This window comes from Gobius niger (genome assembly GCF_951799975.1).
Source record: "Gobius niger genome assembly, chromosome: 5".
Classification (NCBI taxonomy): domain Eukaryota; kingdom Metazoa; phylum Chordata; class Actinopteri; order Gobiiformes; family Gobiidae; genus Gobius; species Gobius niger.
Genome location: NC_136856.1, coordinates 3,783,987 through 3,811,078, shown reverse-complemented (window position 1 = coordinate 3,811,078; position 27,092 = coordinate 3,783,987). Strand labels below are relative to the sequence as shown.

Sequence of the window (27,092 nt, the reverse complement as noted above, 5' to 3'; positions counted from 1 at the left end):
GTTAAACACTTGAGTTCAATGAGCACCCGTACCTCAGTCAAAGCAGGAAGTGATTTAGAGGCGGAGCAACATTAGTCAACTCTGCTGCTTCACAGGAAATAAAACTACAGAGAGAAAAGACAGAGCTGGTGTCGAGTGTGTCTGAGCAAACAGGAATCAAACAACTTTCAACATCTGTAAACGACTCAAACTAAATATCAGGTGAGAAACAATGACTGTATTATGACAATGGCTTCAAAACAGGCCACATGTCTGAGTTTCTGTGGACAATAATAGAGTTGCTGCAAGTTGTTTTTGGTTCACGTCACAATAGATTTTACTTTAAAAAAAATAATAATAAGGCATCAACATGAATCACTTTGTCTGGTTGGGTTTTTGAGGGGAGTAGATTTACCTGTGAGTGACTTTATGAACTAAACCAGGAAGGAGCTCTGGGTATCTGTGATCACGAACACTTTGGTGACATGAAAATACTTGCCGTCTGCCTGGGAACTGTCCTGTTACTGATCAACAGCATTTTTATATGATCTTTACTATTTGTCATGTGTTAAAAGAAAGTTGAACAGCAGCACATCTCGGTCTAAAGCTCACAAGCAGATCATAAATAGGTGTTAGTTTGTGCTCATTTAAAAGGTTAGTTTTATGGTAACAACAACAACAGGCCTGGTCCACATGCAGCTGTGTTCGTGAGCTCCTCCCAGTGCCAAAGGAACAACACTGACAGGCATTACTTTTATAGAGCTTTATCTTTTTAGTGAAGTCATGTGGCTTGGATTCTGATATGTTCATTGTTATCAACAAAACTCATGTTTTAGTCAACTCATTCTTTAACACCAGCAAATGGACCAGGTCAAAGTATTATTTATGATGGAAAATGCACCATGATGCAGGAAAAAACATCAAAATGATAAAAATGCCCTCCCACATTTTTAAACAGCTACTGGCTTTTGTCTTGTCTGTGCAGTTCCAGATGTGCTCAGCCATCAGGGCTTATAAGTACACTTATGAAACACTCCAGCTCAGGCGACCGATGTCTCACTCCAAAGTTTGGTGAAAAGTTCACAGCCCTGTAAATGCTGATTACATTTTACAGAAGGGGATCCCCAGTTGTTTGTAGAGTGATTTTGGAGGTTGTGGCCTGAAAGGTTTGGGAACCTCTTCCTTAATAGTGGCCTGGATTCTGACTTTTTTCTCATTAATCCTAAACTTAAAGTTTCCTCTTCGATGTTTGTTCAGCCCAGAGTGTCCTGATGTGTGCACTAAACACTAATGATCGTTTTTCCCCTCTCTCTGCAGGTATGGCGGCTGTGAGCTGTGTTCTCTCAGAGGATCAGTTCCTGTGCTCCATCTGTCTGGAGGTCTTCACTGATCCAGTCACCACTCCATGTGGACACAGCTTCTGCAACATCTGCATCAACAAACACTGGGACAACTGTGACCACTGTCACTGCCCTGTGTGCAAAGAGGAGTTCAGCTCCAGACCAAGGCTAAAAATTAGCACTTTTGTGTCTGAGATGGTCACTGAGTTTAAGAACAATCCCCAACAAGAAGAAACTGAGAGCTCAGAGTCAGATTCCACTGGAGCAGGAGATGTTCTGTGTGATTTTTGTCCTGAACCAAAGCTCAAAGCTCTGAAGTCCTGTCTGGTTTGTCAGACCTCGTACTGTCCCAACCACCTCACGCCCCACAACACTGTGCCCCGTCTGAAGAAGCACCAGCTGATCGCCCCCGTGGAAAACCTGGAGGAACGAATCTGTCCAGAACACTCACGACCAATGGAGCTCTTCTGTAGAGACCACTCTCAGCTCATCTGTGTCCAGTGCATTTACTCAGATCATAAAAGTCACAACACTGTCCCACTGAAGGAACAGTGTGAGGAGGAGCAGAGCGAGCTGCAGCAGAAGATCCAAGAGAGAAAAGAGAAGATCCAGGACCTGCAGAGGTCTGTGGAGCTCAGTCAGGAAAACGCAGACAGAGAAATGAAGGAGGGGGTCGAGTTCTTCAATGATTTGATGAAGTTAATTCAACAAAGTCTGGATCAGTTTAAACTAAACATCGAACAGAAGCATCAGGAAATAAAGGGAAAGGCAGAAGAGTTAATGAAAGAAGTAGAATCAGAAATCTCAGCTCTGGAGCAGAGACGAGCGCAGATGGAGGAGATCTGGAAATCTGACGACCATTTTCATTTTGTCCAAACTTTCACTTCAGTTAAACCTGCTCCAGAGATGAACGACTGGACTGAGGCGTCTGTCAGAGCGCCATCGTACGAGGGCAGAGTGGCCATAGCTGTGTCTGAGCTGCTGAGCACAAAACTAAATCCCAAAATCAAGGAACTGTTTGAAGATGAACTGAAACAAGTGAAGAAACATAAAGTCGATGTGACTCTAGATCCAGATACAGCCCCTGCAGAGTTAGACGTGTCTCATAATTACAAACAGGTTCAGTTCATAGATCGACAAACAATTCTTCCAGACACACCTGAGAGATTTTCAAAAACGTTATATGTTGTAGGAAAACAAAAGTTCTCTTCTGGGAAGTTTTATTTTGAAGTTCAGGTCAAAGGAAAGACTTGCTGGTATTCAGGAGTGACTAAAGAGTCAGCGGACAGAAAAGTGGAATCTGGGGACATAACTCCTGAAAATGGCTACTGGGACAGGAAATGGGGAAGCAACCATCCATACCTCTGGTCTGCTCCAGAGAAGGTCGGTGTGTTTGTGGACTATGAGGAGGGACTGATGTGTTTTTTTGATGCAGAAACATCAGCGCTCCTCGACTCCTTCACTGACTGCGGTTTCACTGGGAACATCCTTCCTCTGTTTTGTCCTGGTAACAACAATAGAGGCAACAACTCTGCTCCTCTGATACTGCAGTAGATGTTTAGTCACTTGTTTTTTCTCGGTTTCTGATCTATAATAACCGTTTGCTCTAAGTCACTGTTTTAATCTAAATATAAATAAATTGATCTTAACTTTAAACTAAATGCCTGACTTTGTTTTTCATTTAAAACTCCTTCTTTAAAAAGTCTTGAACATTCACAGTTGTCTGAAAACCTCCAGCGTTTGCTCCAAACCAAGATCCCTGCTGGAGATCTGGAGATGTTTCCTTGGGCGCAGCTGCACTGTGGTCCCTCCTGCTCCTCACAGATCGCCCAGAAGCTGAAGTCTGAGTTCAAAAGAGAGGATACGTTTCTATAACATTTAGTGAGTCCTAAAGTAAACCAGCTTTTTCTCCATCTACTTCTGAACAATAATCTGACTCCATGCTTTTTATCCAAAGATGTCACTAAAGTTCATATGTGAGTCAGTCCAGGCGTCTGAAGACTTTTTCTCTTCACTGCTCATGACACAGAAAGACACTGAATAGTTAAACACTTGAGTCCAATGAGCACCCGTACCTCAGTCAAAACAGGAAGTGATTTAGAGGCGGAGCAACATTAGTCAACTCTGCTGTTTCACAGGAAATGAAACCACAGAGAGAAAAGACAGAGCTGGAGTCGAGTGTGTCTGAGCAAACAGGAATCAAACAACTTTCAACATCTGTAAACGACTCAAACTAAATATCAGGTGAGTAAATATGACTGTATTATGACAATGGCTTCAAAACAGGCCAAAAGGCTGAGTTTCTGTGGACAATAATAGTGTTGCTGCAAGTTGTTTTTGGTTCAAGTCACAATAGATTTTACTTTTGTAAAAATAATAAGGCATCAACATGAATCACTTTGTCTGGTTGGGTTTTTGAGGGGAGTAGATTTACCTGTGAGTGACTTTATGAACTAAACCAGGAAGGAGCTCTGGGTATCTGTGATCACGAACAGCCTGGTGACATGAAAATACTTGCCCTCTGCCTGTGTACTGTCACATTACTGATCAACAGCATTTTTATTGGATATTTACTATTTGTCATGTGTTAAAAGAAAGTTGAACAGCAGCACATCTCGGTCTAAAGCTCACAAGCAGATTATAAATAGGTGTTAGTTTGTGCTCATTTAACAGGTTAGTTTTATGGTAACAACAACAACAGGCCTGGTCCACATGCAGCTGTGTTCGTGAGCTCCTCCCAGTGCCAAAGGAACAACACTGACAGGCATTACTTTTATAGAGCTTTATCTTTTTAGTGAAGTCATGTGGCTTGGATTCTGATATGTTTATTGTTATCAACAAAACACATGTTTTTGTCAACTCATTCTTTAACACCAGCAAATGGACCGGGTCAAAGTATTATTTATGATCTAAAATGCACCATGATGCAGGAAAAAACATCAAAATGATAAAAATGCCCTCCCACATTTTAAACAGCTACTGGCTTTTGTCTTGTCTGTGCAGTTCCAGATGTGCTCAGCCATCAGGGCTTATAAGTACACTTATGAAACACTCCAGCTCAGGCGAGCGATGTCTCACTCCAAAGTTTGGTGAAAAGTTCACAGCCCTGTAAATGCTGATTATATTTTACAGAAGGGGATCCCCAGTTGTTTGTAGAGTGATTTTGGAGGTTGTGGCCTGAAAGGTTTGGGAACCTCTTCCTTAATAGTGGCCTGGATTCTGACTTTTTTCTCATTAATCCTAAACTTAAAGTTTCCTCTTCAATGTTTGTTCAGCCCAGAGTGTCCTGATGTGTGCACTAAACACTAATGATCGTTTTTCCCCTCTCTCTGCAGGTATGGCGGCTGTGAGCTGTGTTCTCTCTGAGGATCAGTTCCTGTGCTCCATCTGTCTGGAGGTCTTCACTGATCCAGTCACCACTCCATGTGGACACAGCTTCTGCAACATCTGCATCAACAAACACTGGGACAACTGTGACCACTGTAACTGCCCTGTGTGTAAAGAGGAGTTCAGCTCCAGACCAAAGCTAAAGACCAACACTTTTATGTTGGAGATGGTCTCAGAGTTTAAAAACAAGCCCCAACAAGAAGACACTGAATATTCAGAGTCAGATTCCACTGGAGCAGGAGATGTTCTGTGTGATTTTTGTCCTGAACCAAAGCTCAAAGCTCTGAAGTCCTGTCTGGTTTGTCAGACCTCGTACTGTCCCAACCACCTCACGCCCCACAACACTGTGCCCCGTCTGGAGAAGCACCAGCTGATCGCCCCCGTGGAAAACCTGGAGGAACGAATCTGTCCAGAACACTCACGACCAATGGAGCTCTTCTGTAGAGACCACTCTCAGCTCATCTGTGTCCAGTGCATTTACTCAGATCATAAGAGTCACAACACTGTCCCACTGAAGGAACTGTGTGAGGAGGAGCAGAGCGAGCTGCAGCAGAAGATCCAAGAGAGAAAAGAGAAGATCCAGGACCTGCAGAGGTCTGTGGAGCTCAGTCAGGAAAACGCAGACAGAGAAATGAAGGAGGGGGTCGAGTTCTTCGATGATTTGATGAAGTTAATTCAACAAAGTCGGGATCAGTTTAAACGAAGCATCGAACAGAAGCATCAGGAAATAAAGGGAAAGGCAGAAGAGTTAATGAAAGAAGTAGGATCAGAAATCTCAGCTCTGGAGCAGAGACGAGCGCAGATGGAGGAGATCTGGAAATCTGACGATCATTTTCATTTTGTCCAAACTTTCACTTCAGTTGAACCTGCTCCAGAGATGAACGACTGGACTGAGGCGTTTGTCAGAGCGCCATCGTACGAGGGCAGAGTGGCCATAGCTGTGTCTGAGCTGCTGATCACAAAACTAAATCCCAAAATCAAGGAACTGTTTGAAGATGAACTGGAAGAAGCCAAACAATATGCAGTTGATGTGACTCTAGATCCAGATACAGCCCATCCAAGCTTAGACGTTTCTCAGAATTACAAACAGGTTCAATACATGAAACGACAAACAATTCTTTCAGACACACCTGAGAGATTTTCAAAAACGTTATATGTTGTAGGAAAACAAAAGTTCTCTTCTGGAAAGTTTTATTATGAAGTCCAGGTCAAAGGAAAGACTGCCTGGTGGGTAGGAGTGGCCAAAGAGTCGGCGGACACAAAAGGGGGATCTAAGGACATGACCCCTGAAAATGGTTACTGGGACATGAAATGGAGACGTAATCATCCATACCTTTGGTCTTCTCCAGAGAAGGTCGGTGTGTTCGTGGACTATGAGGAGGGACTGATGTGTTTTTTTGATGCAGAAACATCAGTGCTCCTCGACTCCTTCACTGACTGCTGTTTCACTGGGAACATCCTCCCTCTGTTTAATCCTGGTAACAACAATAAAGGCAACAACTCTGCTCCTCTGATCCTCCAGTAGATGTTTAGTCATTTGTTTTTTCTTTGTTTGCATCTGTAATTCATCGCTTTCGTCCAAATACAAATAAATTCATCTTAACTTCAAATTAAAAGCCTGACTTTGTTTTCCATTTAAAACTCCTTCTTTACAAAGTCTCTAGAACATTCACAGTTGTCTGAAAACCTCCAGCAATCAATTATTTTGCAAAGTTAAAAATGTATTATTGGCCTATGGCATAACATGAATCAGATTCTATGTTTTAATTGAGTTTAATCCAGGTAACATAGAGTTTAGTTCTGAACAATTACTGACTTAGAATTGCTGAGGATGTGTTGATGAACATTTGGAGTGGAGAGGTTTCTGAAAATCAATGTTACAAAGTCATGAAAGAGTGGGATTTTAATTCACATTTGCTCAGTGAGTCCTAAATAAAACTGCAGTCTCATTGAACAACTGCTCTCAATTCAAGCTGTGCTCTTTATGAACATTTCTTACGTCTGTGGTTATTCTCTGAACCCCCACCTGAACCGAGTTTGGCATTACACAAATCTACAAGCTTCTTCAAAAAAATGTTCAAAATATCGACAAAAACAAGGATGAAAACCCCCCAAAAAAGTGGCAAAAACGTGCCGGTAAAGCAACAATAACACGACTAAAAAGTGATGAAAAAGCCACAAAAAAGTTACAAAAGAGCGACACAAAAATACAGAAAAAACCAAGAACCAAAAAAGAGATGAAAACACAAAGAAAGAAAAAAAACTTCAAAAATGTGACAACAAAGGGGTGATAAAAAAAATACTATAAATTGTGTAGGTCTTAGCTTTCAAATGAGGCGTCACACTGGTCTAGGCTGTCAGTTCTCCAGTTGAGAAGATCTTCTTCTTCTTGTTTTACAGCGGTTGGCAACCAGCTTAAAGGAGCATTAGCGCCTCCTACCAGTGTTGATGTCGTCTTAATTTGAGTCAAAGTGATATTTTTTATGACTAAAATTGGACTAAAACTAAATTAAAAGTTTTTCATGAGACTAAAACTATGACTAAAATGTCCAGATATTTTAGTCGACTAAAATCTGACTAAATAAAAATGAAAAGGAGAGACTAAAATCATCCAAACTTCTATTGAGTGTCTGAAAGAGCCTCAGATCATGTGAATTCTCTGCTAAAGGATCAGCTGAGCTTTGTTCATGTGGAGCAGCTCCATGAAGCAGAGGAACAACATTAAATATGATTATTATAAATTTTATAAATACAAAGTCGACTAAATTTGTCTTAAATTTAGTCGACTGAATGTACTTGCAATTCTAGTCAACTAAAACTAGACTAAAATTTCAGATATTTATTTGACAAAATCTTGACTAAAAGTAAATTACGTTACAAAAGTCAAACTAAATTAATATATGTTGTTAAAACTAACACTTCCTCCTACTGTTCCGGAGTATGGGTCAGACAGTGAGCTCACTATCTACATCCTTTGTATTTGAACAAAGCAAAAAAAAATCTATATATATGTATAAAAATAAAAAATCGAGATAGATTTGGGTGGAGAAAATGTACTCGGTTAAGTTGGGGGTTAAGGGGTTGAACAATCTTGTCTAGTGAGGCACCCGTACCTCAGTCAAAGCAAGAAGTGATTAGGAGGCGGAGCTGGTGTGCTCCAAAGGCAGTCAAACAACAAATGCAGGTATGTGGATAATATTTTCCCTCAATAGAAAGGCAGGTACATAGTTTAAGTGGAAAGATGCAGTAACCCCCTACAATATGCAATGAAAGGTGTGTGTATATGTTCAGTATGAAGAAAGTTCAAAATCAGCATCTATCTTTAGTCCCGCCCATTCCATTGAAACGAATGGAGGTCAGTGTGGCCTAAAAAGAGAAATGACCAGAACTTTTTAAATATTCAAGATTCTTTCATCAAAATTTCAGTAAACATTGATTTAACATATTTCCATTGGTTGCACGTGTTAAAACATAATTTTATATTTTAGCTCCTTTAGTTCATTTAAACATTAGAGTTTGGTTTAATTAGGCTATTTTCAGTTGTGTCAGTGGACAGAGTAAACACAACTAATGATAGTGGACAGAAAGTGGAGCTGAGTAACTGAATGGTGTTGGCACTAAGGTTTATCTCTTCACCACCTGCTCCTCACAGATCGCCCAGAAGCTGAAGTCTGAGTTCAAAAGAGAGGATACGTTTCTATAACATTTAGTGAGTCCTAAAGTAAACCAGCTTTTTCTTCATCTACTTCTGAACAATTAGTTTACTCCACGCTTTTTATCCAAAGATTTCACTAAAGTTCATATGTGAGTCAGTCCAGGCGTCTGAAGACTTTTTCTCTTCACTGCTCACGACACAGAAAGACACTGAATAGTTAAACACTTGAGTCCAATGAGCACCTGTACCTCAGTCAAAGCAGGAAGTGATTTAGAGGCGGAGCAACATTAGTCAACTCTGCTGCTTCACAAGAAATAAAACTACAGAGAGAAAAGACAGAGCTGGAGTCGAGTGTGTCTGAGCAAACAGGAATCAAACAACTTTCAACATCTGTAAACGACTCAAACTAAATATCAGGTGAGAAACAATGACTGTATTATGACAATGGCTTCAAAACAGGCCACATGTCTGAGTTTCTGTGAACAATGATAGTGTTGCTGCAAGTTGTTTTTGGTTCACGTCACAATAGATTAATTTCATGCTTTTAAAAACTGATGAGGCATCAACAAAAATCACATGGTCCTGTTTTTGAGGGGAGTAGATTTACCTGTGAGTGACTTTATGAACTAAACCAGGAAGGAGCTCTGAGTATCTGTGATCACGACCAGTTTGGTGACATGAAAATACTTATAATACTTGTTCCCTCTGCCTGTGTACCGTCACATTACAGCATATTTATTGGATCTGCTATTTGTCATTTGTTAAGAGAAAGTTAAGAGAAACAGCATAAACATGTTTCTTGTTCAGCCCAACTCTGTCCACAGCTCAGTAGCGGATCATAAAGAGCTGTTAATTTGGCCTCATTAAACAGGTTGATTTGGCTTTAGTAACAACAACATAGTTCCCAGTAAAAGGCTGTATAGTCCACATGCAGATGTGTTAGTGAGCTCCTCCAAATGCCTCACCCTCATTCCTACGTCATTACTTGCCAAGATAGAAACACTCACAGTCATTACATTAATAGATCTGGTATCTTTATAGTGAAGTAATGTGGCATGGATTTTGACAAGTTTATTCTTATCTAAGCTGAACAAAACACACATTAAAGTCCCACTGACACCAGACACTAGAGGCTTGGTTTATTTTGAGCAATTTACTTTCTTTTGTTCTTACCAACTTCGTACCTGTACAATTGTCGATGCTCAAAATGGAGTAGGCTGAAGTAATAAAGCTTATATGTGTGAATATTTCTCCTTAATCCCAAACTTAAAGTTTCCTCTTCAACCTTTGTTCAGCCCAGAGTGTCCTGAAACATCTGCACTTTCAGACACTTCTCTCTTGACACTTTCCACTAATGACAGTTAAAACTTGCTCCTCCATCTTTCTGCAGGTATGGCGGCTGTGAGCTGTGTTCTCTCTGAGGATCAGTTTCTGTGCTCCATCTGTCTGGAGGTCTTCACTGATCCAGTCACCACTCCATGTGGACACAGCTTCTGCAACATCTGCATCAACAAACACTGGGACACCTGTGCCCACTGTCACTGCCCTGTGTGTAAAGAGGAGTTCAGCTCCAGACCAAAGACAAAAACCAGCACCTGTCTGTCTGAGATGGTCTCAGAGTTTAAGAACAATCTCCAAATAGAAGACACTGAGAGTTCAGAGTCAGATTCCACTGGAGCAGGAGATGTTCTGTGTGATGTTTGTCCTGAACCAAAGCTCAAAGCTCAGAAGTCCTGTCTGTTTTGTAGTACCTCGTACTGCCCCAAACACCTCACGCCCCACAACACTGTGCCCCGTCTGAAGAAGCACCAGCTGATCGCCCCCGTGGAAAACCTGGAGGAACGAATCTGTCCAGAACACTCACGACCAATGGAGCTCTTCTGTAGAGACCACTCTCAGCTCATCTGTGTCCAGTGCATTTACTCAGATCATAAAAGTCACAACACTGTCCCACTGAAGGAACAGTGTGAGGAGGAGCAGAGCGAGCTGCAGCAGAAGATCCAAGAGAGAAAAGAGAAGGTCCAGGACCTGCAGAGGTCTGTGGAGCTCAGTCAGGAAAACGCAGACAGAGAAATGAAGGAGGGGGTCGAGTTCTTCAAAGATATGATGAAGTTAATTCAACAAAGTCTGGATCAGTTTAAACGAAGCATCGAACAGAAGCATCAGGAAATAAAGGGAAAGGCAGAAGAGTTAATGAAAGAAGTAGAATCAGAAATCTCAGCTCTGGAGCAGAGACGAGCGCAGATGGAGGAGATCTGGAAATCTGACGACCATTTTCATTGTGTCCAAACTTTCACTTCAGTTAAACCTGCTCCAGAGATGAACGACTGGACTGAGGCGTCTGTCAGAGCGCCATCGTACGAGGGCAGAGTGGCCATAGCTGTGTCTGAGCTGCTGATCAGGAAATTAAATCCCAAAATCAAGAAACTGTTTAAAGATGAACTGAAACAAGCAAAGAAACATAAAGTTGACGTGACTCTAGATCCAGATACAGCCCATCCAAACTTAGACTTGTCTCAGAATTACAAACAGGTTCATCCCATGAATCAAAAAAAAAATCTGCCAGACACACCTGAGAGATTTGCAACTCTCTTGTTTGTTGTAGGAAAACAAAAGTTCTCTTCTGGAAAGTTTTATTTTAAAGTTCAGGTCAAAGAAAAGACGATCTGGGGTTTAGGAGTGACCACAGAGTCAGCGGACAGAAAAGTGGAATCTGGAGACAAACTCACCCCTCAAAATGGCTACTGGGACATGTTTGGGGGAAGTAACCATCCATATCTCTGGTCTTCTCCAGAGAAGGTCGGTGTGTTCGTGGACTATGAGGAGGGACTGATGTGTTTCTTTGATGCCGAAACATCAGCGCTCCTCAGCTCCTTCACTGACTGCTGTTTCACTGGGAACATCCTCCCTCTGTTTTGTCCTGGTAACAACAGCAAAGGAAACAACTCTGCTCCTCTGATACTCCTGTAGTTGTTTAGTCATTTGTTTTTTCTTACTGATCTATAATAACTGTTTGTTCTAATTCACTATTTAGGTCTAAATACAAATAAATTGATTTAACATCAAACTAAATGCCTGACTTCTTTCCTCATTTAAAAAGTCTCTAGAACATTCACAGTTGTCTGAAAACCTCCAGCGTTTGCTCCAAACCAAGATCCCTGCTGGAGATCTGGAGATGTTTCCTTGGGCGCAGCTGCACTGTGGTCCCTCCTGCTCCTCACAGATCGCCCAGAAGCTGAAGTCTGAGTTCAAAAGAGGATTTGTTTCTATAACATTCAGTGAGTCCTAAAGTAAACCAGCTTTTTCTTCATCTACTTCTGAACAATAATCTGACTCCATGCTTTTTATCCAAAGATGTCACTAAAGTTCATATGTGAGTCAGTCCAGGCGTCTGAAGACTTTTTCTCTTCACTGCTCATGACACAGAAAGACACTGAATAGTTAAACACTTGAGTCCAATGAGCACCCGTACCTCAGTCAAAACAGGAAGTGATTTAGAGGCGGAGCAACATTAGTCAACTCTGCTGTTTCACAGGAAATGAAACCACAGAGAGAAAAGACAGAGCTGGAGTCGAGTGTGTCTGAGCAAACAGGAATCAAACAACTTTCAACATCTGTAAACGACTCAAACTAAATATCAGGTGAGTAAATATGACTGTATTATGACAATGGCTTCAAAACAGGCCAAAAGGCTGAGTTTCTGTGGACAATAATAGTGTTGCTGCAAGTTGTTTTTGGTTCAAGTCACAATAGATTTTACTTTTGTAAAAATAATAAGGCATCAACATGAATCACTTTGTCTGGTTGGGTTTTTGAGGGGAGTAGATTTACCTGTGAGTGACTTTATGAACTAAACCAGGAAGGAGCTCTGGGTATCTGTGATCACGAACAGCCTGGTGACATGAAAATACTTGCCCTCTGCCTGTGTACTGTCACATTACTGATCAACAGCATTTTTATTGGATATTTACTATTTGTCATGTGTTAAAAGAAAGTTGAACAGCAGCACATCTCGGTCTAAAGCTCACAAGCAGATTATAAATAGGTGTTAGTTTGTGCTCATTTAACAGGTTAGTTTTATGGTAACAACAACAACAGGCCTGGTCCACATGCAGCTGTGTTCGTGAGCTCCTCCCAGTGCCAAAGGAACAACACTGACAGGCATTACTTTTATAGAGCTTTATCTTTTTAGTGAAGTCATGTGGCTTGGATTCTGATATGTTTATTGTTATCAACAAAACACATGTTTTTGTCAACTCATTCTTTAACACCAGCAAATGGACCGGGTCAAAGTATTATTTATGATCTAAAATGCACCATGATGCAGGAAAAAACATCAAAATGATAAAAATGCCCTCCCACATTTTAAACAGCTACTGGCTTTTGTCTTGTCTGTGCAGTTCCAGATGTGCTCAGCCATCAGGGCTTATAAGTACACTTATGAAACACTCCAGCTCAGGCGAGCGATGTCTCACTCCAAAGTTTGGTGAAAAGTTCACAGCCCTGTAAATGCTGATTATATTTTACAGAAGGGGATCCCCAGTTGTTTGTAGAGTGATTTTGGAGGTTGTGGCCTGAAAGGTTTGGGAACCTCTTCCTTAATAGTGGCCTGGATTCTGACTTTTTTCTCATTAATCCTAAACTTAAAGTTTCCTCTTCAATGTTTGTTCAGCCCAGAGTGTCCTGATGTGTGCACTAAACACTAATGATCGTTTTTCCCCTCTCTCTGCAGGTATGGCGGCTGTGAGCTGTGTTCTCTCTGAGGATCAGTTCCTGTGCTCCATCTGTCTGGAGGTCTTCACTGATCCAGTCACCACTCCATGTGGACACAGCTTCTGCAACATCTGCATCAACAAACACTGGGACAACTGTGACCACTGTAACTGCCCTGTGTGTAAAGAGGAGTTCAGCTCCAGACCAAAGCTAAAGACCAACACTTTTATGTTGGAGATGGTCTCAGAGTTTAAAAACAAGCCCCAACAAGAAGACACTGAATATTCAGAGTCAGATTCCACTGGAGCAGGAGATGTTCTGTGTGATTTTTGTCCTGAACCAAAGCTCAAAGCTCTGAAGTCCTGTCTGGTTTGTCAGACCTCGTACTGTCCCAACCACCTCACGCCCCACAACACTGTGCCCCGTCTGAAGAAGCACCAGCTGATCGCCCCCGTGGAAAACCTGGAGGAACGAATCTGTCCAGAACACTCACGACCAATGGAGCTCTTCTGTAGAGACCACTCTCAGCTCATCTGTGTCCAGTGCATTTACTCAGATCATAAGAGTCACAACACTGTCCCACTGAAGGAACTGTGTGAGGAGGAGCAGAGCGAGCTGCAGCAGAAGATCCAAGAGAGAAAAGAGAAGATCCAGGACCTGCAGAGGTCTGTGGAGCTCAGTCAGGAAAACGCAGACAGAGAAATGAAGGAGGGGGTCGAGTTCTTCGATGATTTGATGAAGTTAATTCAACAAAGTCGGGATCAGTTTAAACGAAGCATCGAACAGAAGCATCAGGAAATAAAGGGAAAGGCAGAAGAGTTAATGAAAGAAGTAGGATCAGAAATCTCAGCTCTGGAGCAGAGACGAGCGCAGATGGAGGAGATCTGGAAATCTGACGATCATTTTCATTTTGTCCAAACTTTCACTTCAGTTGAACCTGCTCCAGAGATGAACGACTGGACTGAGGCGTTTGTCAGAGCGCCATCGTACGAGGGCAGAGTGGCCATAGCTGTGTCTGAGCTGCTGATCACAAAACTAAATCCCAAAATCAAGGAACTGTTTGAAGATGAACTGGAAGAAGCCAAACAATATGCAGTTGATGTGACTCTAGATCCAGATACAGCCCATCCAAGCTTAGACGTTTCTCAGAATTACAAACAGGTTCAATACATGAAACGACAAACAATTCTTTCAGACACACCTGAGAGATTTTCAAAAACGTTATATGTTGTAGGAAAACAAAAGTTCTCTTCTGGAAAGTTTTATTATGAAGTCCAGGTCAAAGGAAAGACTGCCTGGTGGGTAGGAGTGGCCAAAGAGTCGGCGGACACAAAAGGGGGATCTAAGGACATGACCCCTGAAAATGGTTACTGGGACATGAAATGGAGACGTAATCATCCATACCTTTGGTCTTCTCCAGAGAAGGTCGGTGTGTTCGTGGACTATGAGGAGGGACTGATGTGTTTTTTTGATGCAGAAACATCAGTGCTCCTCGACTCCTTCACTGACTGCTGTTTCACTGGGAACATCCTCCCTCTGTTTAATCCTGGTAACAACAATAAAGGCAACAACTCTGCTCCTCTGATCCTCCAGTAGATGTTTAGTCATTTGTTTTTTCTTTGTTTGCATCTGTAATTCATCGCTTTCGTCCAAATACAAATAAATTCATCTTAACTTCAAATTAAAAGCCTGACTTTGTTTTCCATTTAAAACTCCTTCTTTACAAAGTCTCTAGAACATTCACAGTTGTCTGAAAACCTCCAGCAATCAATTATTTTGCAAAGTTAAAAATGTATTATTGGCCTATGGCATAACATGAATCAGATTCTATGTTTTAATTGAGTTTAATCCAGGTAACATAGAGTTTAGTTCTGAACAATTACTGACTTAGAATTGCTGAGGATGTGTTGATGAACATTTGGAGTGGAGAGGTTTCTGAAAATCAATGTTACAAAGTCATGAAAGAGTGGGATTTTAATTCACATTTGCTCAGTGAGTCCTAAATAAAACTGCAGTCTCATTGAACAACTGCTCTCAATTCAAGCTGTGCTCTTTATGAACATTTCTTACGTCTGTGGTTATTCTCTGAACCCCCACCTGAACCGAGTTTGGCATTACACAAATCTACAAGCTTCTTCAAAAAAATGTTCAAAATATCGACAAAAACAAGGATGAAAACCCCCCAAAAAAGTGGCAAAAACGTGCCGGTAAAGCAACAATAACACGACTAAAAAGTGATGAAAAAGCCACAAAAAAGTTACAAAAGAGCGACACAAAAATACAGAAAAAACCAAGAACCAAAAAAGAGATGAAAACACAAAGAAAGAAAAAAAACTTCAAAAATGTGACAACAAAGGGGTGATAAAAAAAATACTATAAATTGTGTAGGTCTTAGCTTTCAAATGAGGCGTCACACTGGTCTAGGCTGTCAGTTCTCCAGTTGAGAAGATCTTCTTCTTCTTGTTTTACAGCGGTTGGCAACCAGCTTAAAGGAGCATTAGCGCCTCCTACCAGTGTTGATGTCGTCTTAATTTGAGTCAAAGTGATATTTTTTATGACTAAAATTGGACTAAAACTAAATTAAAAGTTTTTCATGAGACTAAAACTATGACTAAAATGTCCAGATATTTTAGTCGACTAAAATCTGACTAAATAAAAATGAAAAGGAGAGACTAAAATCATCCAAACTTCTATTGAGTGTCTGAAAGAGCCTCAGATCATGTGAATTCTCTGCTAAAGGATCAGCTGAGCTTTGTTCATGTGGAGCAGCTCCATGAAGCAGAGGAACAACATTAAATATGATTATTATAAATTTTATAAATACAAAGTCGACTAAATTTGTCTTAAATTTAGTCGACTGAATGTACTTGCAATTCTAGTCAACTAAAACTAGACTAAAATTTCAGATATTTATTTGACAAAATCTTGACTAAAAGTAAATTACGTTACAAAAGTCAAACTAAATTAATATATGTTGTTAAAACTAACACTTCCTCCTACTGTTCCGGAGTATGGGTCAGACAGTGAGCTCACTATCTACATCCTTTGTATTTGAACAAAGCAAAAAAAAATCTATATATATGTATAAAAATAAAAAATCGAGATAGATTTGGGTGGAGAAAATGTACTCGGTTAAGTTGGGGGTTAAGGGGTTGAACAATCTTGTCTAGTGAGGCACCCGTACCTCAGTCAAAGCAAGAAGTGATTAGGAGGCGGAGCTGGTGTGCTCCAAAGGCAGTCAAACAACAAATGCAGGTATGTGGATAATATTTTCCCTCAATAGAAAGGCAGGTACATAGTTTAAGTGGAAAGATGCAGTAACCCCCTACAATATGCAATGAAAGGTGTGTGTATATGTTCAGTATGAAGAAAGTTCAAAATCAGCATCTATCTTTAGTCCCGCCCATTCCATTGAAACGAATGGAGGTCAGTGTGGCCTAAAAAGAGAAATGACCAGAACTTTTTAAATATTCAAGATTCTTTCATCAAAATTTCAGTAAACATTGATTTAACATATTTCCATTGGTTGCACGTGTTAAAACATAATTTTATATTTTAGCTCCTTTAGTTCATTTAAACATTAGAGTTTGGTTTAATTAGGCTATTTTCAGTTGTGTCAGTGGACAGAGTAAACACAACTAATGATAGTGGACAGAAAGTGGAGCTGAGTAACTGAATGGTGTTGGCACTAAGGTTTATCTCTTCACCACCTGCTCCTCACAGATCGCCCAGAAGCTGAAGTCTGAGTTCAAAAGAGAGGATACGTTTCTATAACATTTAGTGAGTCCTAAAGTAAACCAGCTTTTTCTTCATCTACTTCTGAACAATTAGTTTACTCCACGCTTTTTATCCAAAGATTTCACTAAAGTTCATATGTGAGTCAGTCCAGGCGTCTGAAGACTTTTTCTCTTCACTGCTCACGACACAGAAAGACACTGAATAGTTAAACACTTGAGTCCAATGAGCACCTGTACCTCAGTCAAAGCAGGAAGTGATTTAGAGGCGGAGCAACATTAGTCAACTCTGCTGCTTCACAAGAAATAAAACTACAGAGAGAAAAGACAGAGCTGGAGTCGAGTGTGTCTGAGCAAACAGGAATCAAACAACTTTCAACATCTGTAAACGACTCAAACTAAATATCAGGTGAGAAACAATGACTGTATTATGACAATGGCTTCAAAACAGGCCACATGTCTGAGTTTCTGTGAACAATGATAGTGTTGCTGCAAGTTGTTTTTGGTTCACGTCACAATAGATTAATTTCATGCTTTTAAAAACTGATGAGGCATCAACAAAAATCACATGGTCCTGTTTTTGAGGGGAGTAGATTTACCTGTGAGTGACTTTATGAACTAAACCAGGAAGGAGCTCTGAGTATCTGTGATCACGACCAGTTTGGTGACATGAAAATACTTATAATACTTGTTCCCTCTGCCTGTGTACCGTCACATTACAGCATATTTATTGGATCTGCTATTTGTCATTTGTTAAGAGAAAGTTAAGAGAAACAGCATAAACATGTTTCTTGTTCAGCCCAACTCTGTCCACAGCTCAGTAGCGGATCATAAAGAGCTGTTAATTTGGCCTCATTAAACAGGTTGATTTGGCTTTAGTAACAACAACATAGTTCCCAGTAAAAGGCTGTATAGTCCACATGCAGATGTGTTAGTGAGCTCCTCCAAATGCCTCACCCTCATTCCTACGTCATTACTTGCCAAGATAGAAACACTCACAGTCATTACATTAATAGATCTGGTATCTTTATAGTGAAGTAATGTGGCATGGATTTTGACAAGTTTATTCTTATCTAAGCTGAACAAAACACACATTAAAGTCCCACTGACACCAGACACTAGAGGCTTGGTTTATTTTGAGCAATTTACTTTCTTTTGTTCTTACCAACTTCGTACCTGTACAATTGTCGATGCTCAAAATGGAGTAGGCTGAAGTAATAAAGCTTATATGTGTGAATATTTCTCCTTAATCCCAAACTTAAAGTTTCCTCTTCAACCTTTGTTCAGCCCAGAGTGTCCTGAAACATCTGCACTTTCAGACACTTCTCTCTTGACACTTTCCACTAATGACAGTTAAAACTTGCTCCTCCATCTTTCTGCAGGTATGGCGGCTGTGAGCTGTGTTCTCTCTGAGGATCAGTTTCTGTGCTCCATCTGTCTGGAGGTCTTCACTGATCCAGTCACCACTCCATGTGGACACAGCTTCTGCAACATCTGCATCAACAAACACTGGGACACCTGTGCCCACTGTCACTGCCCTGTGTGTAAAGAGGAGTTCAGCTCCAGACCAAAGACAAAAACCAGCACCTGTCTGTCTGAGATGGTCTCAGAGTTTAAGAACAATCTCCAAATAGAAGACACTGAGAGTTCAGAGTCAGATTCCACTGGAGCAGGAGATGTTCTGTGTGATGTTTGTCCTGAACCAAAGCTCAAAGCTCAGAAGTCCTGTCTGTTTTGTAGTACCTCGTACTGCCCCAAACACCTCACGCCCCACAACACTGTGCCCCGTCTGAAGAAGCACCAGCTGATCGCCCCCGTGGAAAACCTGGAGGAACGAATCTGTCCAGAACACTCACGACCAATGGAGCTCTTCTGTAGAGACCACTCTCAGCTCATCTGTGTCCAGTGCATTTACTCAGATCATAAAAGTCACAACACTGTCCCACTGAAGGAACAGTGTGAGGAGGAGCAGAGCGAGCTGCAGCAGAAGATCCAAGAGAGAAAAGAGAAGGTCCAGGACCTGCAGAGGTCTGTGGAGCTCAGTCAGGAAAACGCAGACAGAGAAATGAAGGAGGGGGTCGAGTTCTTCAAAGATATGATGAAGTTAATTCAACAAAGTCTGGATCAGTTTAAACGAAGCATCGAACAGAAGCATCAGGAAATAAAGGGAAAGGCAGAAGAGTTAATGAAAGAAGTAGAATCAGAAATCTCAGCTCTGGAGCAGAGACGAGCGCAGATGGAGGAGATCTGGAAATCTGACGACCATTTTCATTGTGTCCAAACTTTCACTTCAGTTAAACCTGCTCCAGAGATGAACGACTGGACTGAGGCGTCTGTCAGAGCGCCATCGTACGAGGGCAGAGTGGCCATAGCTGTGTCTGAGCTGCTGATCAGGAAATTAAATCCCAAAATCAAGAAACTGTTTAAAGATGAACTGAAACAAGCAAAGAAACATAAAGTTGACGTGACTCTAGATCCAGATACAGCCCATCCAAACTTAGACTTGTCTCAGAATTACAAACAGGTTCATCCCATGAATCAAAAAAAAAATCTGCCAGACACACCTGAGAGATTTGCAACTCTCTTGTTTGTTGTAGGAAAACAAAAGTTCTCTTCTGGAAAGTTTTATTTTAAAGTTCAGGTCAAAGAAAAGACGATCTGGGGTTTAGGAGTGACCACAGAGTCAGCGGACAGAAAAGTGGAATCTGGAGACAAACTCACCCCTCAAAATGGCTACTGGGACATGTTTGGGGGAAGTAACCATCCATATCTCTGGTCTTCTCCAGAGAAGGTCGGTGTGTTCGTGGACTATGAGGAGGGACTGATGTGTTTCTTTGATGCCGAAACATCAGCGCTCCTCAGCTCCTTCACTGACTGCTGTTTCACTGGGAACATCCTCCCTCTGTTTTGTCCTGGTAACAACAGCAAAGGAAACAACTCTGCTCCTCTGATACTCCTGTAGTTGTTTAGTCATTTCTTTTTTCTTTCTGATCTATAATAACTGTTTGTTCTAATTCACTATTTAGGTCTAAATACAAATACATTGATTTAACATCAAACTAAATGCCTGACTTCTTTCCTCATTTAAAAAGTCTCTAGAACATTCACAGTTGTCTGAAAACCTCCAGCTTTTGCTCCAAACCAAGATCCCTGCTGGAGATCTGGAGATGTTTCCTTGGGCGCTGCTGCACTGTGGTCCCTCCTGCTCCTCACAGATCGCCCAGAAGCTGAAGTCTGAGTTAAAAAGAGAGGATTCGTTTCTATAACATTTAGTGAGTCCTAAAGTAAACCAGCTTTTTCTCCATCTACTTCTGAACAATAATCTGACTCCATGCTTTTTATCCAAAGATGTCACTAAAGTTCATATGTGAGTCAGTCCAGGCGTCTGAAGACTTTTTCTCTTCACTGCTCATGACACATAAAGGCTCTGAATAGTTAAACACATGAGTCCAATGAGCACCCGTACCTCAGTCAAAACAGGAAGTGATTTAGAGGCGGAGCAACATTAGTCAACTCTGCTGCTTCACAAGAAATGAAACTACAGAGAGAAAAGACAGAGCTGGAGTCGAGTGTGTCTGAGCAAACAGGAATCAAACAACTTTCAACATCTGTAAACGACTCAAACTAAATATCAGGTGAGTAAATATGACTGTATTATGACAATGGCTTCAAAACAGGCCACATGTCTGAGTTTCTGTGGACAATAATAGTGTTGCTGCAAGTTGTTTTTGGTTCAAGTCACAATAGATTTTACTTTTGTAAAAAATAATAAGGCATCAACATGAATCACTTTGTCTGGTTGGGTTTTTGAGGGGAGTAGATTTACCTGTGAGTGATTTTATGAACTAAACCAGGAAGGAGCTCTGAGTATCTGTGATCACGAACAGCCTGGTGACATGAAAATACTTATAATACTTGTTCCCTCTGCCTGTTTACTGTCACATTACTGATCAACAGTATATTTATTGGATCTTTTCTGTGATTTGTCATGTGTTAGAAGAAAGTTGATCAACAGCATTAACATCTTTCTTGTTCAGGCCAGACTGTGTTTCTGTCCAAAGCTCAATAGCAGATCATAAATAGCTGTTAATTTGGCCTCATTAAACAGGTTAGTTTGGCTTCGGTAACAACAACAACAGACTTCCCAGTGAGATACAGTATAGTCCACATGCAGATGTGTTCGTGAGCTCCTCCCAGCGCCTCACCCTCATTCCTACGTCATTACTCTCCAAGATAATAACACTTAAAGAATTAACTTAATAGAGCTCGTAACTTTTTAGTAAAGTAGTCTGGCTTTGATTCTGATATGTTGATTCTTGTCTCAGCTGAACAAAACACACGATAAAATCCCACAAACACTAGAGCCCCTAAAGTTGTGCTGAAGAATTTTTCTCCTTAATCCCAAACTTAAAGTTTCCTCTTCAACCTTTGCTCAGCCCAGAGTGTCCTGAAACATCTGCACTTTCAGACACTTCTCACTTGACACTTTCCACTAATGACAGTTAAAACGTGCTCCTCCCTCTCTCTGCAGGTATGGCGGCTGTGAGCTGTGTTCTCTCTGAGGATCAGTTCCTGTGCTCCATCTGTCTGGAGGTCTTCACTGATCCAGTCACCACTCCATGTGGACACAGCTTCTGCAACATCTGCATCAACAAACACTGGGACACCTGTGACCACTGTCACTGCCCTGTGTGTAAAGAGGAGTTCAGCTCCAGACCAAAGCTAAAGACCAGTACTTTTATGTTGGAGATGGTCTCTGAGTTTAAAAACAATCCCCAACAAGAAAACACTGAGAGCTCAGAGTCAGATTCCACTGGAGCAGGAGATGTTCTGTGTGATTTTTGTCCTGAACCAAAGCTCAAAGCTCTGAAGTCCTGTCTGGTTTGTCAGACCTCGTACTGTCCCAACCACCTCACGCCCCACAACACTGTGCCCCGTCTGAAGAAGCACCAGCTGATCGCCCCCGTGGAAAACCTGGAGGAACGAATCTGTCCAGAACACTCACGACCAATGGAGCTCTTCTGTAGAGACCACTCTCAGCTCATCTGTGTCCAGTGTTTCTCAGATCATAAAAGTCACAACACTGTCCCACTGAAGGAACAGTGTGAGGAGGAGCAGAGCGAGCTGCAGCAGAAGATCCAAGAGAGAAAAGAGAAGATCCAGGACCTGCAGAGGTCTGTGGAGCTCAGTCAGGAAAACGCAGACAGAGAAATGAAGGAGGGGGTCGAGTTCTTCAATGATTTGATGAAGTTAATTCAACAAAGTCTGGATCAGTTCAAACAAAACATCGAACAGAAGCATCAGGAAATAAAGGGAAAGGCAGAAGAGTTCATGAAAGAAGTAGAATCAGAAATCTCAGCTCTGGAGCAGAGACGAGCGCAGATGGAGGAGATCTAGAAATCTGACGACCATTTTCATTTTGTCCAAACTTTCACTTCAGTTAAACCTGCTCCAGAGATGAACGTCTGGACTGAGGCGTCTGTCAGAGCGCCATCGTACGAGGGCAGAGTGGCCATAGCTGTGTCTGAGCTGCTGATCAGGAAACTAAATCCTAAAATCAAGGAACTGTTTGAAGATGAACTGAAAAAAGTGAAGAAACACGCAGTTAATGTGACTCTGGATCCAGAAACAGCTCATCCAGAGTTAGACGTGTCTCAGAATGACAAACAGGTTCAGTTCATAAATCAAAAAAAATATCTTTCACACACACCTGAGAGATTTTCAACTTTCTTGTATGTTGTAGGAAGAGAAAAGTTCTCTTCAGGCAGGTTTTACTATGAAGTTCAGGTCAAAGGAAAGACTGGGTGGTGTTTAGGAGTGACCTCAGAGTCAGCGGACAGAAAAGTGGAGGTGCTGGACAAAATAACTCCTGAAAATGGCTTCTGGAGAATGTACGGGGGAAGCAACCATCCAAACCTCTGGTCTGCTCCAGAGAAGGTCGGTGTGTTTGTGGACTATGAGGAGGGACTGATGTGTTTATTTGATGCAGAAACATCAGCGCTCCTCAGCTCCTTCACTGACTGCTGTTTCACTGAGAACATCCTCCCTCTGCTTAGTCCTTGTAACAACAATAAAGGCAACAACTCTGCTCCTCTGATACTTACTCCAGTCGAGGTTTAGTCATTTGTTTTTCTTCCTTTTCTTTTCAGCACATGCACTATTGAATTAGTTTTCTTTGTTTGTGATGTATAATTATTACACTTTTGTCGAAATAAACTGATCTGAACCTGAAACTAAATGCCCGACTTTGTTTTCAATCCAGTCCCGGTTTAGTCCAAGCTCATAGTCCTGACTTTGTTTTGTCATGAGTTTCAGAGAGACCTGCAAATGTAAACTAAGATGAGTGAGAATGGGAATTTCATTGATAACATTTAGCGAGTCCTATAGTAAGCATTATTCAGGCGTCTTCTTCTTCTTCTACTTCTGTATCTACTTGGTTTGTCACCTTTTACAGCTTAAACTATTGTGTTTGGGGGGAAAAGTAGAGCAGGGGGCGCCCAAACTTTTTGTCTCCGAAGGCCAAAATGAGAAAGTGCCAGTGGGTCGCGGAGAAATACAGCAAGCGTTAAACATATAACTGCAAATAAAAATAGTTACCTTTTTTTGGTGTATATTTGCATTTGAGTCTATAAAACATGTTTAACATCCCGCTCCCGCAAATGCACACTGTTAGAAGGTAGGTAGAAAAGCACTACAACCTTTTTTGGCTGCCACATCCCACTGACTCCCATACTCTGTGTCCTTGGTGACATATCTGCAACCAACCTAACCAGAGCAAACAATAAAATCCTCCTTACAGCCATAACCATCGCCAAGAAAACCATCCTCATGAACTGGAAGTCCAAGCAATTGATCGCCATATCACACTGGAAAAATACTACTACAGAACTTCTGCTTTGACTTGTCCCCCTCCGACTCTGATACAGAATCCCTCCCCACCCGGTCCTCCTTCTCAGACTTCATACAGAATGATAGAACAATATATCATTAACATTAATAATAACATTAACATTTTTTTTTTTTTAAATAAATAAAAATACAATAAAGTCTGTTATTGCTGCTATTGTTATTGTTATGTATGTGCGAATGTATATGTGTATGTGTGTATATTTATGTATGTATTTGTGGTTATGTATATATGTGTGTGTCTGCGATGGTTGAAAGATGAATGTATGATAGAAACAGATAAACAAGTCACAGAGGATACACATACATGGATATATTAACAGCAATAATAATGTTCATGATTACATCAAAATTAACCTAATATGACACAAACTCAACACCACAACACATTATCCCTCAGCTTTTAACCCACTCACATCAATAACACACCACTAAGTGAGCTGGTAATAAGCCACTTATGCATCACACCCGAGCAGGCATACATACACATGTTAACCGAGAGGGATCAATGTGTTGCCAACCAACCGCCCATTGAATCGCATAAAATTAATAACAAAAACTAAATAATGATGGAAATAATAATAATGATAATAATATTGACATAATCTAATATTGCTTACATGTCTGTGTACCTACTGTATGTATGTATGTATGTACGTATGCATGTGCGTGTATGTGTGTACGTTTGTATGTATAATGATAAAATAAGGATGATGATGGCAGCAATAACGGTAATAAAAATAGAGATTTGCATCCCCCCCCCTTCAGTGGTTCTATCAATTTTCATAATTTATATCTTAAATCTTTGTGTCCACCATCTTTCTATTATTTGTCTTATTATTATTTTTATAATTTTTTTAATTCTAATTTTTATAATTTTTTATTTTGATGTTTTCCGTTTCTATATTCACTGCAATCTACTTCAAGCACTTATTTACCGATGTATCTCTGTACCTGTTTCCCCTCAACATCCCTCTACAACTGTTTTGCTCCATCATGATGACCCACATTAGCTGACCCTCAAGGCACCTAGCCACCTATACTGTAAGAACTGCACTACCCTGGACTTTCAAATGTATGCAGAACCACACTACACCTCCACACTTGTCTTGTCAACATAAAGTTTGTCTTTGTCTAATGTCATATATTGTATGTATGCAAATACAAATAAAAAAAGAAAAAAAAAGAAAAAAAAAGAAAAAGAAAAGCACTACAACAGTATTTCCTTAACCTCTTAACTCCCGCCTGAACCGAGAGCATTTTCTCCAGTTCAGCTTTACCCAAATCCTTTAGGCCAGTGTAGCACCTCATTGGAAAGCTAAGATCTACAAAACTAAATTGATCTTCTTCCTCACATCATCAGATTTTTTTCATCACTTTTTTTGTTGGGCAGTCGTCTCATTTTTTGTCAAATTTTCGTGACTTTTTTGTCACTTTTTCATAAAATTATTCGCATTTTTTGTCAAATTCTTATCACTTCTTTGTCAATTTTTTTTTCACTTTTTCGTCAATTTGTTCTCGATTTTTCATCAAATTTTTCTCACTTTTTTGACATTTTTTTATCCAATTCTGTCATTTTTTTGTAATGTTTTTCTAAATTTTTCTTCAAATTTTTCGTCCATTTTTCCCTCAATTTTTCGTCAAATTTTTCTCACTTTTTTTGTCAATTTTTTATCAATTTCTGTCATTTTTTTGTAATTTTTTTGTAATTTTTTTGTAATTTTTTCGTCAATTTTTTCTCACTTTTTTTCACATTTTCATCCTTGTTTTCGTCTCAGTTTTGTTGCTATTTTCACACCTTTTTTCCAGAAGCTTTTGGATTGGGGTAAAGCTGGAGAAAATGTGCTCGGTTCAGGTGGGAGTTAAGGGGTTAAAGGAGCCTGATTTTACTTCAAGAAAATAAAAAAAAATCTGGTATTTAACTTTGCGAAAGGAATGAAACAGCGCCCCCAATTTGACGCTGGTGGCCAAAAAATGTACTGCATCCATATTTCTAATTGAAAATGAATGGGAGAGAGTTGTAGGTCACCCTCTGGCGGACCAAGGGCCACATTTGGCCCCACTTTGGGCACCCCTGAACTAGAACAATTCAGCCCTGACAACATCAGAACTGACAGGTTTACTATGATGAAGAAAACACAAAAACTAAAAAAAAATCAAGATATGAGAATGATAAAGAAATGTTTATCGATCAACTATTTAGCAAAGTTTTATTCAATAACAAACTTTGACTCTTTATAAACGTTTAGCTCTGTGGTAAATGCTCTTCACTGCTTATGACACATAAAGACGCTGAATAGTAATTGAGTCCAATGAGCACCTGTATCTCAGTCAAAGCAGGAAGTGATTTAGAGGCGGAGCAACATTAGTCAACACTGCTGCTTCACAAGAAATAAAACTACAGAGAGAAAAGACAGAGCTGGAGTCGAGTGTGTCTGAGCAACTTTCAACATCTGCAACAACTTCAAACTAAATATCAGGTGAGAAAATATGACTGTATTATGACAACGGCTTCAAAACAGGCCACACGTCTGAGTTTAATGGATCACGTGGATAGACAACAAGACAGGCATCTGCAGGTCAGTTTCCCTCCTTTCACTGTATGTGGGAGCGGTCAATTCTTTTGCTTTTCGTATTGTTTGGTTATATGGTCCAGTTTAGTTGATTATTGTTTTGATTGGTTTGTTTAGCTCAGCTGGGGGACGAGTGGTGACACCTGGGGGAGCTGGGCTGCAGCACTGGGATTGATTTAGAGGGGGGGGATGGTATGTTTCATTTGTTGTTTATGGTTTCTTTAGGTTCATGTAATCAAGTATATCGCTTTAACCTCTTAACTCCCGCCTGAACCGAGAGCATTTTCTCCAGTTGAGCTTTGCCCAAATCCTGTAGGCCAGTGTAACGCCTCATTTGAAAGCTAAGATCTGCAAAACTCATCGAAATGGATCTTTTTCCTCACGTCAACAGATTTTTTTTCCATCATTTTTTTGAGGGGGTTTTCAACTTTTTGTAATTTTTTTTTTATCAAATAGTAATTTTTTTGTCACTTTTTGTCACATGGTCACCATTTTTTCATCATTTTTTGGTCATTTTTTTGTCATTTTTTGTAGTTTTTTTAGTCCTTTTCAGTCATTTTTTTGAGAATTTTTTGCCACTTTTTCATCATTTTTCGTCCATTTTTTGTATTTTTTTGTAATTTTTTCGTAAATTTTTTGTAACATTTTTGCCACTTTTTCATCATTTTTTTGTCAGTTTTTAGTCATTTTTTGTAGTTTTTTTTAGTCCTTTTTTGTAAATTTTTTGTGACATTTTTGCCACTTTTTCATCATTTTTCGTCCATTTTTTTTTGTTGTCATTTTGTGATTTTAGTGTGAAATTTTA

General features: G+C 40.4%; 4 protein-coding genes and 1 pseudogene across 5 annotated transcripts in view; 4 read left to right on the top strand and 1 right to left on the bottom strand.

Moving 5' to 3' along the window:
• htr4 (5-hydroxytryptamine receptor 4) overlaps positions 1 to 27,092 on the bottom strand; it is a 356,392-nt gene that overhangs the window by 26,524 nt on the left and 302,776 nt on the right. The gene's annotated exons all lie outside the window — the stretch shown is intronic.
• LOC306963454 (E3 ubiquitin-protein ligase TRIM21-like) lies at positions 1,299 to 2,873 on the top strand (the record flags this gene model as incomplete). Its single annotated transcript, XM_079557025.1, has 1 exon — positions 1,299 to 2,873. One exon carries the CDS (start codon positions 1,299 to 1,301, stop codon positions 2,871 to 2,873), a length of 1,575 nt encoding a protein of 524 aa, XP_079413151.1.
• Positions 4,657 to 11,331, top strand: LOC306963453 (E3 ubiquitin-protein ligase TRIM11-like; the record flags this gene model as incomplete). Its single annotated transcript, XM_079557024.1, has 2 exons — positions 4,657 to 5,230; positions 9,752 to 11,331. The coding sequence occupies 2 exons, from the start codon at positions 4,657 to 4,659 to the stop codon at positions 11,329 to 11,331; spliced, it is 2,154 nt and encodes a 717-aa protein (XP_079413150.1).
• LOC306963452 (E3 ubiquitin-protein ligase TRIM11-like) lies at positions 13,096 to 19,770 on the top strand (the record flags this gene model as incomplete). The annotated part of the gene is made up of 2 exons (XM_079557023.1): positions 13,096 to 13,669; positions 18,191 to 19,770. The coding sequence occupies 2 exons, from the start codon at positions 13,096 to 13,098 to the stop codon at positions 19,768 to 19,770; spliced, it is 2,154 nt and encodes a 717-aa protein (XP_079413149.1).
• Positions 21,342 to 22,949, top strand: LOC306963234 (E3 ubiquitin-protein ligase TRIM39-like; annotated as a pseudogene). Its single transcript has one exon. The product of its transcript is annotated as an E3 ubiquitin-protein ligase TRIM39-like (transcript).